The sequence below is a fragment of the Tachypleus tridentatus genome, chromosome 6 (assembly GCF_004210375.1).
Source record: "Tachypleus tridentatus isolate NWPU-2018 chromosome 6, ASM421037v1, whole genome shotgun sequence".
Lineage (NCBI taxonomy): Eukaryota > Metazoa > Arthropoda > Merostomata > Xiphosura > Limulidae > Tachypleus > Tachypleus tridentatus.
Genome location: NC_134830.1, coordinates 78375815 through 78391045, shown reverse-complemented (window position 1 = coordinate 78391045; position 15231 = coordinate 78375815). Strand labels below are relative to the sequence as shown.

The 15231-nt window shown below is 34.6% G+C and overlaps 1 protein-coding gene across 3 annotated transcripts in view; it reads right to left on the bottom strand.

Annotated features, from left to right (window-relative positions):
* Nucleotides 1–15231, bottom strand: part of LOC143252868 (uncharacterized) — a 124666-nt gene that overhangs the window by 13747 nt on the left and 95688 nt on the right. For all 3 annotated transcript variants that reach the window (XM_076505658.1, XM_076505659.1, XM_076505660.1), the window contains one exon: nucleotides 5600–5748. In XM_076505658.1, coding sequence (XP_076361773.1) covers nucleotides 5600–5748 — 149 coding nt within the window. The remainder of the gene's footprint in view (nucleotides 1–5599; nucleotides 5749–15231) is intronic.

The window sequence follows — 15231 nt, the reverse complement described above, 5'->3', positions numbered from 1 at the left end:
ATAAAACTGGAATTATTAGACTGTTTAGCATGATATTCCCTTGGTTCTGGTAATATCTTTACCCTTTTATTACTAAATGTTTAAATTCCTTTGTATTTTTGTATGATATGAAATTTCTAAAAACATAACAATACATGTATATAAAAATACAAGGTAGGTTTATTAGATGTATTTTCACACAGAATGAAGAAGCACTGTGCTTAATTTCCCAAAACACAAATTGGTTGGTTGGTTGATTTAGTGTTTTATGGCACAAAGCAGCTAGGCTATCTGTGCCAAATGTCCCTTTATTTTTTAACTTTGTTTTGTTTTACCTTAATTTCGTTTTATGAATTTTACTAAATTTTTTAAAGGGTAAATATTTTTACCCTTTCATTACATAATGTTTAAATTCCTTTGTATTTTTGTATGATATGAAATTTCTAAAAACATAACAATACATGTATATAAAAATACAATGTAGGTTTATTAGATGTATTTTCACACAGAATGAAGTAGCACTGTACTTAATTTCCTAAAACACAAATTGGTTGCTTGGTTGATTTAGTGTTTTATGGCACAAAGCAGCTAGGCTATCTGTGCCAAACGTCCGTTAAAAAGGTAAAAGTAAATTTAGTAAAATTCATAAAATGAAATTAAGGTAAAACAAAACAAAGTTAAAAATAAATAAGTAAATAAATAGCATAAAACCAATGTTTAGATCCAGTCTACAATGTCAAGAAAAAAACTACAGTAATTCAAGGTGTAAAGGACTTTCTGTAATGTGACTGTAATAATCATAACTTGCCAGGAAGACTAACAGGTAAGTACAAAAAACACCATCAGTCACCTGAAGTTGGATTTTCCAGTTCTTGTTACGAGTTACTTAATGTTATGGTCAGTTTCTAATTTCAAATTGAACTCGATGTATTGTGATGTTTAAAAGGGAGCCACATTAAAAATGTGTAATGTATATATTAAAAAACTTAAATGGCATTAAAAAGACTAATGGCCTTTAAAAAACTGAAAACACTACCAACGTGGACAGTGTCACCATCACCAATAATACTGTCTAACGTTATGGACAAACCTTGGGACAGAACATGCTTAAAATGGTGCCATCATTGTGAATCATAACAATGACAAGAAAGTAAAATGTGGCTTATTGTGATCTGAGTGTAACACAAACTACACATTGGTGCATCAGTTCCAGATAAAAGAAAATGATGAGTTAAAGAACTGTGACAAATGCATAGTCTAGTTAGAACAACTTCCTCTTTCCAATCCTTACGGGAACAAGATGGCCAAAGTCCAATATAGGGTTTTACTTGGAAAAGCTTGTTTTCATGTTGCTCACTCCAAGATGACTACCAGCTGGCACGAAGCCAAGCATTGAATACAGGACCATAGTCCATGTATGGGACAGGCACAACGGTGATAGTGCCAGAGCAGCTAAACGTAGCTGCAGTGTCGGCGAGCTTGTTCCCGCGAATACCAACGTGGCCCGGTATTCAGAAAAACTGGATAGAAGTAGATGTTAAAGAGAAATGGGCCAGTCGGTTTTGAATATTGGTGAGAACAGGGTGTGAACCAACATGAAGTGATTCCAGGGCCAGTAGAGAATTAAGCTGTAGAGAAGATTCTGTGCACAACCACCAAATCACAAGAAACCATGGCAGAGCCCACACAGTCACCTGATTTCAAATCATCTGTATAAACAGGAATGGAAGGATGGTTACAAAAGATGTTCAGCAAGTAGCAGACAGTATTTCCAATCAGGAGTGTCTACTTTTCTCAGATGACATAAAGATAGGTTGCAACTGGGGACTGTAAGAAGCCATGATGGAATGGAATGAACAGTGGATACAGCAACGTTATCCAAGGACAGACCCAATTTATCTAACTGTGCCTAGATACGAAGGTCAAAAGGAGCAATGGCAGACCATCTGGTCTGAAAAAGCATGGCCCACCAAGAAAGGAAAACACATCCCAAGGGGATGCTCGGGAAAGGAACGAAGTTCCGAATCATACAGTAAAGACAGTTGCAAACAACAGTGGTACAAAGGTTTGTGAGACTGTATGTATATGCTCTGAACATTGATCCACTCCCCAAATGGTGGCAGAGATGACACAGAGGATATTCAGTGCTCTTGTACATTTGATCCGTAGCTGCTTGATGTGTGGTATAAAGGTTAGTTTACAGCCAAAGATAAGCCCCAAGAACATAGTCTCAGAAACCACAGGCAGCACAACTTCACCAATACAGAGTTCAGGATCAGGGTTAATACCCCATTGGTGGGAAAAGTGCATGCAAACGGTTTTAGAGAGAGAGAAGGTGAATCTGTTTGCTGTGGTCCACTTCAGTAAACAATTGAGAGCATTCTGAAAAGTGTGACACTCAGAACACAGCCCTGAGGAACTCCAAGTTCCTGTAGAAAAGAATGGAAAAGTGTCAAATGCACACAAATTCAGAATCTCCTGTCCATTAAAAAGTTTTTAATAAAAATGAGCAAATGGCCACACAACCCATATATATGGAGGTCTCGCAAAATGCCATACCTCCATGTTGTATTATGGGCCTTCTCAATGTCAAAGAATATTGATACAAGATGTTGTCGTTCAAGTCGAATCAGGTGGTTCATGGTGGATCACTGTCCTTGGAACCCACACTGGTTGGGCGAGAGGTGGTGGTTTGATTCGAGGAACCAAACAAGACGAGCATAAACCGTCCTTTCTAAGGTCTTACAGAGATACCTCGTCAAAGTTTGAAGGAATCCTTGGTATCCTTCCCAGGCTTAGAGAAAGGCACGACAATAGCCTGGCACCAGACATCAGGAAAAACATTCTCTTGCCAGATCCGGTTATAAACAACCAGAAGGATAGCAAGAGAAGCAGAAGATAGATGGCACAGCATCTCATAGTGTCGGGTGGCATTGACCACAGCCAATCTCTCTCAAGGTTATAAAAACATGATCACTGCCTCTTGGATTATTGTCAACCCTCCATAAAAAATTGGAAAATAATGAAGAGGAGCAAAATGAGAGATCAATAGCAGTAAAGGACAGATAGGTGCATGGAAATAAGAAGAAGAACCAGAATTGAAAAGAGAAAGGTTGTTATCAGAGAGTACATGCTCTACAGAGCGACCCCTCTTATCAATACCAGCACTGCCCCAGAGGGGATAATGTCAGTTAAAGTCCCCAAGGATAAAAAGGGATCAATCATACCTTGATGCTCTCATTGATCATATGTCTCTCCAGGTGACAGAGAGAGAGAACAAACAGTGATGGGAGGACCCAAGGAAACACAGATGGCTACAGCTTCCAAGGGTGTGTCATGTTGCAAAGACAGGGTGGGCACGTGGTGATCAACCAACAGTGCCACCCCTCCATGCACTCGTCCATCAAACAACCTGTCACATCTGTATAAAGAAAACCACCGAAAGGTGACTGTATCGGCAGGTTTCAGAAATGATTCCTGTAAGGAGAAACAAACAGGATGTAATGGTAAGCAATCAATGTTTTGATGTCATCTAGATTAGAATGTAAACCTCAACAATTACATTGTATCAGGGTGGCCATTTTTTTACGTGTAGGCGAATTGGGCGGAGAACCCTCCTGTTTACGACCATGTCTTTTTTCCTTACTTTCCTTATTTGAGGGAGGTCTGTAGACCTCCATAGATCCTGCCCTGTGTCCATTGGGCAGGTCTTTACTGTTGGAAGGAGATTTCAGAGACTGTGGACATGAACGAGTGATTGTTTTGCATCTTGGGGTGAGAGAGGAAGATGGATCTGAGGAAATGCCTATACCTGAAACCAAAGGATGTGGATCTTGGGGTTTGGTGGAATGTATATAAGGGACAGAGATAGGTGTTGAAGTTGATTTGTGAACTTTTTTAACAATGGAGGTCAAAAGACCTTTCATTTGTTTGGAGAACAATTGTTTAGGAGGCACAGAGAGATCTGTCTGCACTCCCACAGTAGCTGTGGAACGAAGTGCAACAGCATAGTCAGAGATGAGGTGGTGGACAGCAATTTTTGATCCTCAGGATAGGTAATGTTATGAATCATTTTCAAATGCTGCACCTCTTTTTCTTGCCCAAAATGGTTGACGTGCTCGTTGCAGTGGCAAGGAACCACAACATGATGTCTTCAAGTGACCAAATTGTTGACACTGGAAACATAGGAAAGGTTTTGGAAGGTATGGCCGTACTCTGCAATTAAAATAACCTGTCTTGGTGGTGGCAGGCAGACGTGGTGATGAAAATGTCAGAATGAAGATATCGGTCGGCACCATAATTCCATCTTTGCGAGTGGAGATACGCTTCACTGCCGAAACTCCTTGGGTGGAGAAACCAGTGAGATTATCTGATTCTGGGATGTTTGTCAAATCCCTCTCAACAATAATTCCTTGTGATTAATTCAAAGTAGCATGAGGTGTAACCTTAATAGGTATATCCCCAATTGCCTTTGAATGCAACAGGAGTTTGTGTTGAGATGTGAATGTTTCCACCAATATGTCACCAGATAAAAGGTTTTTTACTGACTTTGGAGAGCCAGCAAGTACCTCAAGTCCCTTCTGAATGAAAAAGGGAGACATTTGCCCTAAAGGTTTGTCTGAAAGTGAGTGCAATATAAGAAAATGAGGTACAACAGGTGGTACAGATGGTGAGGATTGCTGCTTAGTATCTTCAAGACGTAGTCGTTTACCTGTAATTTCTCACTATTTTATTAAGATTTTTAATTGAGGTATCCATAATAAAGAAAGGGAAATTTCGGTGCCCACTGACCCCACCTACCATGGAGCTCTACGAGGGGACACACTACAATGTCAAACAAGTACACTGCAGCAACACCAGGGTTTCTTGAGCACTATACCAAAACACCAGCATCAGATACAATGTCCACAACACCTGTTGAGAACATCCAACACTGGTACTTGGTTGACCCTAGCCCAAGTGGACCAACCGACTGACCCAAGGGGAGCCACCCTAAGGCTGGCCGTCTACAGGAATTCAAGGCCAAAGTGGTGTGTTAGGGTTGGACCCCTCAACCTCTAGGATCCTCTCTTTCCCTTCATGGGTTGCCACACACGGCAAACACGCGGGTAGATGTTTAGATCCAAAAGGTGGTAAACTGAAAGAACCTTCCTTGGAAGGTCCCCCTCACCATGTACAGGAATCCACGCCAAGGGGTACAAATTAGTATTTTGGGAACTTTATTTGATTCTGACAGAATATTCTGCAAACTTTAACTTTTTTGTTTTAGTAGTGTAAATTGAAGTATTTTTAATGTTCAAATAATTTACTAACTTGCATCTCAGGTAAAACAGGATTTCATTTTCTAAGATTTTTTATTTCACCTTTAGTAGGGTTGTATCTATAGAGGTAATTTTAATGCACTAGCTTTTTGACAGATAATAATTGAAATGATGAGAAGAAAAATAACTTTTTTGGCTGAAATAGAAGATTAACGTTATTTGAACACACGTCATTGTCAAAAAGATTTGTCTTGCTTGAGAGCTTCTTTACCTGTTATAACCAATATTAAAAAAAAAGCAAAAAACATTACACTGTATACACACACATTTCATATTTGAAGAAATATATTTCAACTTACTTTCACTTCTTTTTTTGGAGGAAATGCTGGTTTCTTTGTAGCTACAGATTTCTTAGTTGGGTACGAAACAGTTGGTAGCCAAGTAGGAGTGACAAGTTTACCTTCTGGTGATACTATTTTTGGTAGGTTTTTGTCTACTATAATGGTAACTAGATAAAAGTGAGAAAATTTTAATCTCAGTGAATTATTACAGAAAATCACAAATTCTTCAAATATTAAACAAAACTTGTAGAAGGCATATCCAGTATAGTTCTGAAATGGTAAGGTACAGTAAAACAGCACATTTTCATATACATTTTGTACACCTATAATACTATAATAATTGATATCAAAATATCTCATATGAGTACATGTTAAGGAGTAATGAAATAGCACTAAACATGAATGTTTAAATGTAAATATTAAGGATTAAGTAATCATAACTAAACATATTACCTACTATGTGTATAAATTAAGGAATAATGAACTGCAATCAAAGAGTTACAACTACACAATATGTTTTGTACATGTACATGGGTTTGGATTATTTATAGTTAGTGTCTGTGACTTGAAAATTTGAACAATAAACAAACAGCACACAATCCACTTGTTTTGAAATAATACATTCAAAACAATTCAAACTTGATGTACAAAAATTCTTTACATTATAAAATATCAAAGTTGCATCTAAATTTAAAAAAAAATCTCTTTTGTTGTCAAACATCCACAGAGGCTGATTTAGTTACTTTAAAATCCAACTAAAAGATGAATTACTTTTCTCTTTTCTGTTTCTTACTATACAACTGTGATAAATTAACTTATGTTAACCTGTTGATTACCACAATTATATCCATAACATGAGTCATACAAGACACCAAAACTGTTACACAATCATAATTATAGGACGTTCATTACATTAAAATCTCAAACTAATAAGCTAAAATTGATGTTAATTATGCACAGAATACTTATCTAAGATAATGTTTATTATAACTATTTTCAAGCAAAATACTGAAAATGTGATTTTAAGTCATTTTCAACTGATAAAAACAAAGAACTTACAAGAACAATATATTTTACTATGTTAAATAATACAATATGACAGAACTATTACTTTTAAAACAACTAATGCTCATGCTTGAATGGAATTTTGTATATTTATTTATGTTTAATGACAAAATAAAGGATTATCCTTTATGCAATGATCCACCTGTACCCAAAACATTAATGTACAATATTATTTTCATATCAAAGTTAACTAGGAGACACATTTGAAAAATAAGTTCAATTATAGGTACTAGCCAATTACCCATGGGGTAATTGGGGTGCCAGCAACTGGTTGGGATGACACTGTATGGTAGTTATGAGCGATTTGCAGCCTTGTATAGTAATCTCTGTTGAACCCCCCCCCTTTATCTAAAGACCAAAACATGCCAAAAACAAAAGGTATTTACTTAACTATTGGTGAACAATGTGCTAGTTAATGGTAATGATGCTATTCATTGCTCTGTAACTCTATAATTCATGAAAAACAATTATATCACTCTGTGATGTATATATGATGTCATATATGCACCATACATGTTTGTAAAAAAATAATACTGCTTTAAGAGATTTTTCCCAAGTTTTTCTCATCAGAAATGACAGTTTTTTGTTTGAATACTTGGTAAATACTTGAGAAATGGATAATACAGAACTGTTTCTGATGCTATCCACTGTTTTATAACTCTGTAAATATTGAATCTCCGTGTGACCTCTTGATCTTCGTTTTGCTCCACCACACACAGCAAATTCAATTCATCAGATATTTCCTGTACAGTTCTCCAAGACAGGAAACGGAGGCAAAAGAGAAAACCGTGAACCCTATTTCAAATCTACATCCACACAGAATAAAAATTTTGCAAAGTTGGAGGTTGCACATTACATAAAAAAAAGTTTTTCCAGTATCATACATATAAGCAAGAGTTTCAGTACTATATGATTTGGGGAATATTTCAACAATGTAGTTGCAGAAAATTAATAGTATATTTCTAGCCTCACACTGTAAAAAATGCAGCATTTCAACAGCAGCTAGAAGTAGACCTAGATATAAAAATACACATTAGGTATGAGTCTATGGTATTTCTCTATTTCTCTCTTAGATAAATTTTAATTTTTTATGGTAGATTTAATTTTACTATTTACCACCCATTGCACCTTGTGTCCTAACCGTACTTTAAAAATGAATTTATTCATTTAACTGGTAACTGTGTTAGTAAAACTGGCTCAACAACTAATCAAGACTAGTTTGAGAAAAGTTCTTCTGAATATGATGTATTGTAAGTGCTTGATCTCACAGCATTAATAGTGAATTCATCTTCCCTTTACTAAAAAAAGCATTTGTCCCAGGATGATTCAGAAAACAAATAATTCAGAAACAGAGAAAATCGAGAAAATTATTGATATAGGAATGAGATGCTGTGTGCCTACTTTGAAATTAAAGTTACTTAAGTTCATGTGTTTTTAAAAATGTCATCAACATGATTCATACATCCAAAATGTTAATGCCAGAGGTGTAGACAAAAATGAATGAAACTGTTATTCTTAACTTCTTTTAAATACAAACTAGAATTTTCACTTAATATAAATAAAATAATGATCTATATCTGCTGAATGTAAATGCTCAATATTTTGTTATTACAGCTTTGTCAGGAGGTATCAATAACCTACATGTTTGATAACATGTATTAAACATACTTTAATCAGTCTGTTATCTGACACAAGAACCCAAAAAGAAAGTTAAATGTTCTATAAAATCTCACATGATAAAATTCAAGATTTAATAATGATATTAATAATAAGATTTAAAAAAGGAAATTACATCAATTGTAAATACAGAAATTTGAAAACTGATGTATCTGAACTAATGATGTAATGTTGTACCACATAATAAGAGCTTAAACTAATTGATTGTGATCAATACATTAAAGTGATTCATTATTACCTCAAGCAATTTTCAAAGAAATTAATGAGTAGAGTTTATAATTTTAAAAAGCTTGGGATATTCTGTAAAACATCTCAACTCATAATCAGAAGCAAGAAAAATGCTGACTTGTATCTTTAACATGAAATAGAAGAAACCTCATTTGTGACAAATGCAATTATGTTTATAAGTTCTATTCAAGAAGTTGAACAAGTTTTATTTTACCCAATGAATGCCAAGCAGTGATATTGTGACATAATGTATTTGGAATATTTATATTTGAAAGTGGAAAGTTTATTATTGAAAACATTTAATTATTTCAGTATTTGATTAACAATTCTTATATCTAAACCACCAATTGTGTTCTTACTTTTTTAGTGAAAATGCTTTTTTCCTGACTGAGCAGTTTATTCAAAAAGCTTAATCACTAGTCACAATAGTATTATCAACATTTATACAAACAAGACTTATGTGCAGAGTTTTATTATGGTTTTTCTTCTGAAGATTTACTATGTGTGAAAAGTCCAATTTTAATACATATTGGTTAATGTTCACAAATGTGCTGTCAAGTAAAAAATACATTGCCTGCATGAATTTGTTTAATATGAAACAGTAATTCTTATAAGTTATTACATCATACAATTATCAATGTTTACTGATGCAGATCATTAATTTACCAGAATCATTGAAACACTATCCTATTTTATCAATAGGAAGACTAGTAAAGATTAATGAAATAAAAAGTTGCTACTGTTTCAGCAACCAAACAAATTACTCTTTCTTGGCATCCTGTGATGGATTGCTTCTATATGCTTATTAGGGAAGATTCTTGAAAGTTCATCAATGTTCCAAGACACACTACTATTTTTGCAAAATATATTTTGCTGATTCTTACTCTCAAGAATCTTTTACAAATTTAGATAACTTGCACAATAAATATCCAAAACTATATGATACATGCCAGACACTCTCATTCAATAACAGAGTAGTTCTCATTATTTAACAGCTTTTAACTTAAGTGTGTTACTGGAAACAGCCTATATTTATATTCTTCCAAAAGTACTGTTCCAATTTCAATGTCTAAAGTGTCAGCCTAGATAATGAATGGTTTCTTGAAGTCTGGCATGCTAAAAATCAGTGAACTTTTTAATATGTTCTTTGATTTTTGGAATGCCACCTGGTGTGGTTGTTCCTACTTCTCCTTGTTGGGCAAGGTCTTCTTGGTTAAGTCAGTGAATGGTGCAGTAATTTCAGCAAAATTTGAGATGAAATTCCTGTAGTATCCTGTTAGAATCAGGAAGGATTTGACTTGCTGTTTGGACATCACAGCTAGTGCAATTTGTATACAGATTATCTTTTCTTTTTACATTGTTGTGTTGGTCTTACACTTGTGTCCAACAAACCCCAGTATAAAATACCCAAGGTAGAACTTGGATAGACTGATTGTGGTCTTCTCATCTTGCAGTGTGTGTCAGAATGTCGTCCACATAGTGATAGATGTTGGCAGTGTTGTGCAGCTTTCTCCTTATCATGCAACTGAATGTTGCTGCTACATTGTTTAATACCAAAATGGCATCTGCTTAAATTGGCAACATCCACCTCATGCTATATTATTTTTTAGTTCCCATCTCCATTTACTAAGGTTGATCTATGAAAAGAACCTGGCCTCATCTAATTTTGCCATGGTGGCCTTTGGAGATCCCAAAGCTTTGGAGTCAAACTTTGCCACAAGATTCAGCTTCCAGAAGTCAATGCTGAAACAGTTTGATTCATTCCTCTTTTTCACAATTACAACTGGTGAACAGTAAGCTAACTTTGAAGGCTTGATGATCCTAGCTTTCAATATTGCCTCAATTTCCTGTTTTATCAGGTCTCTCATTGTGTAAGGTATCTAATAAGACTTCACTTTGACAGGATCCCTGGTTGCAGTCTCAATTTTAATTTGCACCAGGTTGGTCTTTCCTAGTTTATCTATGAAAATGTGTGTGTACTGGCACATTAGGTGTTGTTGCTATTTTTTTCTGCTTGTCAGTTTTTCACTAATGTTGACATCATTGTGTGTCTCATCTCTACCTAGCAGTCTTAGTTGTAGTAGATCCTCATCTTTTAAGACTTTTTTTCTGGTATGCATCCATGATGGCCACACCTACAATATCCATCTTTGTTTTAATAACTGCACCCATTATGTCTTCTTCTCTCCTAAAATATTTCAACAGATTGGCATAGTAGATCTTGTTCTTCCTATTCACATTCACCTTGCAGTCCACCCTGTTGAGTACTTCCTGTACTTCAAAGGGTCCTTTTAAATTTTTAGGTGAATTTATTGTGGTCTGTGGGCAGCAGAACTAAGACCTTCTATCCAACTTGAAAATGTTGATCGTTGGTCTTCTACTCGCAGAAATGCTTCTGACTGTTGTAAGCTCCATATAAGCTCTGTTGAATGAGTTGACAGATCTCCTCCAACTGGTTTCTAAGGTCTAAAACATACTAATACATGTTGCTCACTTTTGAATCTTTTTTCCTATCCACTGATTAGCACACAGATGTACTTTACCTGGCATTTGATCATCAAATAATAGACTGGTCCTCACTGCTGCACTACTGTATTCATTGTCTTGTAAAACTTCCTCTTTCTTGCACCCAACATATCCTTTACATATTGGCACATTATGATTTGTTGGTACCTCTTGATGTTTATCGCATGCTCCCATATCTAGTGACACTGTTGATTCATTTGCTAACTTAAGCTGACCATTAGTTATGCACTGATCAATTGTGGTTTTTTTTTTGGATATTGAATCTGACAAGTAGTGTGATTCCCTTTTTCCAGGCAGCTGCATTCATAGAACCATTAACCCTTTTCTTGTTTCTTACTAGTACTATCTCTGTAAATAGCTCCAGCTGCTTTATGTTGAGATTTGTGCTGTTGTTTGTGGATGATAGACTTAAACTCCTTTTCAATATGTCCCAATTGAAAAAAAACACAAAAAAAACATAGCATATCTTCTCCCTTTTGTCTGTTAACCTCCTGCCACCTTTGGTAAACTCCTGCTTCTGATCAGTAATCACTGGTTTCGAATTTAACTGGATTTTCTTGGATTTGTGAGTTATATTACCTTCGTGGACTTCCATATACTGTTCTGATGGCTTGATCATGTCATCTATGTCTTTTGGTGCCCTCTTTTTTAAGAGCAGTGTCAGTTGAAAAAGTTACCATGAGCTGTTCTCACACTGATAAGTCTGCCAGTCCCTTAAAATTATTTTCACACATGGTCACATCAGTCCATCTGATGAAATACTGCTGCAGACATGCCACTTCTTGTAATACAGTTTTTCCCATGTTGGGTTGGACTTATTTAAACTCCAATGAAAATCTTCTTCAGCAGGTTTAAGTAAAGCCACTTTTAATTTATCATAACCCATAAAGTCTTCTGGCATCATGCCTGCATGTACTTGTAGGCTGTTCCCTGTAATTAGCAGACTAAGACACACTGTTCAGTTGCCTTTGTTTCATTTCTGACTGTGGGCAAACCTTTCATACCTCTCCAAGAAAAAATCCATGTCACATTTATGTTCATGAAATTTGGGCAGCTTGGGTTAGCTGGCCCTGACTCCATTGTCATTTTTGAGTCCTTCTTCTTTTGATTGGGTGATTCATGTGTGCTCTTATTCTCTATATTCACAATCCTTTTTCCTTCTCTTTCTACTTTTTCAGTTTGTGATCTTATTATTTTTCTTCCTCTATTTCCAGTTTTTAATTTTTCTCAGTTCATTCTCTCTCAATTTGTATCCTCATTTTCTCTGATGTCAGTCTCTTTTCATCATATTCTTTCTCCTTTTGTTCTTTCAGTCTTTCTCTTTCCTTTTCTTATTTTAGTTTTTCATCCTCTTTACTCTGTCTATGCTCTTCTCTCCTAGTTCACTCTTTTAACCCAAGGTTAGATCCTCTTTCATTTATCAAAATCAAATGACATCATTGTATAACATAATTGTAATCTCTACACCATTTTCATTACTGCTACAATTATGTGTATTTAAGCTTGCTTATTTCCACTGTCAAACATGTTTTCATCTATCACTATTTACCACTCTATAATCCTGGCTGTGGCTCACCAAATGTCAAATTTTAAGGTTGTGTTGTGTTTGCGAATTGTCAGTTAAAGACTTTTACTTATATTTCTTAATAGAATAAGTATATACTGTGTTGTTGGTAGGCTAACAATTCTTGTAATGTAGGTGTCTGTGACTTGTCAGCAGTTAATTCCAAAAAACTAAATCAACAGCACAGTAAAGAATTTTAAATCGTAGATGATCATAAGCATATCATAAACACTATATAGTTCTCTTCTTGTTGTCAAAAGTCCACTCAGGCTTATTCCATTGCTTTAGAATTTCAGTTGACAAGCTGAACTATTCTTCTCTATTACTAGTGCCAAACTATCCAAATATAGTTTACTTACTTCATCACTGCATTACCATGGTAGTACCCAATACTTTTACAACTGTCTGCTCCTTTTTTAAAAAAAATTTTATTCTAAAAACCATCTGCCTTATGTTTTAAAGATCACTGAGGTCAGTTCAATTACTTTAGAACTTTGACAAAATAAACTATCCTTCTTAGTCCTTTTTTCTTCTACAGTTAGCTTTTCCCTAATGTATTAATTCTTAGGCCAATCCCTCTTATGACAGTTAACTATGTTTTACTTTACTTTGGCTGAGCTCCTTCTTGTAACTTTGCTTTGTTGTCTATTCCATCTTGTCTTCTCCAACTCATCTCTTGCTATTTATATCTTTATTACTTAGTCATCAGTACATTACATTTCCGTATCAAAGAGATACAAACACAACTTCCAGTAACTGTCTGGTTTAAACTCTCTTACAATAAATAAAACTACAATCATTAAATATTCATTCACAAAATAAACTAATTAATATCTACACAGAAGTCTTTTATATTATGATATTGAGGCACACAGAGAATATATTATATTGATTAATAAAGTTAAGCTCTAATACTCAGTACTTTTTTACTAGTTACATGTTCAGTGTTAATATGAATACTTTAAAGTATATTTTGCTTTTATGAATATGTCAGTGTTGTTATGTTTCAACTTTTGAAATTCTTTGTCTGTATTATGATACTGTTACAGGTAGACCAGCAACACTTTATCCTACACCACAAACAATTATATTTTGATACCTTCCCATTTCTGAATAGATTTCAGGAACACATAGTAAACCTCCTACAGAACAGTAAAACCATACATATTAATCTAGATTTATATTCATAGGCCCAAAAAATCATGCTTTTTAACACTAAAAATAAAAGTAGTTCACATCCAGGTAAAGAAAAAAGTATTTTGAAGTATCATGTACTACTTTTTGTAAATTAGTTCTATAAAACTTCCTCCACAGTGTAAAGCTAAACTATGTAGTTATTACTCATTTCACCTTTGTCTATTCAACTACTTTCATTAGAAATAAAATCAAAATATATTAGTCAATAACATTTGTTAAATTATACTATTGAAACACATTTCTAAATACGAACTATTAAAGTTAATAGGTACATTTTTATTTTATTTTATCCTGAGCAAACAAATACTCGTACTTTTATTTATAAGAACCAAATTACAAAAATTATAAACATTCCAAATACCTCAACTGCAAAGCTTTCTTTCACCAATACCAATAAAACAGTGGGTCCATCATATATCATGATTGGCACGGTGTAGCTTATAAATCAACTCCAATCAAACATTCTCCACCAGTACTGAGAAAACAAAGAGCACACCACAATGCCTCTTCCTGCAGTCTAAGCTAAACATAGCAGTCTTCACTAAATATACACCTCTTGATATTCATGCCATACTCTCCATACCCAAATAAAGTTGTGTTCTTGTACAAATTATGTACATAACTGAATATCAAAAGGACTGGTCTACATATAATGTAAGACCAAATGTAACCATGAGTTGTACTTTCCATGTGTATAGTTTTCTATTGCAACCTAAAGTTTGCCTAATCTAATTTGAAGTATACCATGCAAAACAATCAAACAGAAATAATAAGAAATAGTCATTTCTGCTATAACTATCTATACAGATCACATCCTGTGTTGTCCAATACAAAATATGCTCATAAATATACAAACAACCCAAAGGAGTAAGCATATAATGGGACAAAATTAAAGTTACTTTTGCTACCACAGCAAAGCATTCTGTCCATATCATTACATTATCATTTTCCTATTACCACTGCTGCCTAGAGAGTGAAGAAACCCAACTTCATCAAACAGATGAAAAAATTATAGTTCAAACAAAAGAAACAGCACAAAGATGTTCCACATTCTGCTGATTTTTAACATCTATCAGTTTCTCATGTTGTGTTACAATTAGTAAAAAATGATGTTTTATAGTACCAAACACAGTCTTGCATAAGAGCAAAATATAAGGTGATGTTAACCTATATGCAAAATTACTTGAAAGTTTCTACAAGAAAATATTCATTAATATTTATCATAACGTTGAACTTAAGTACTGAAAAACCAACTGTAAAGTCCTTTCAGCATATTTACTTGTCTTTGTTCCTACTCATCACCAGTACTGTAAACCAACTGTTATGTTCCCTAGGAACTTTAACTCTTCATGTCTTAAGAGGTGAATCTAGTAATTATCATGTAGTCTGCTTC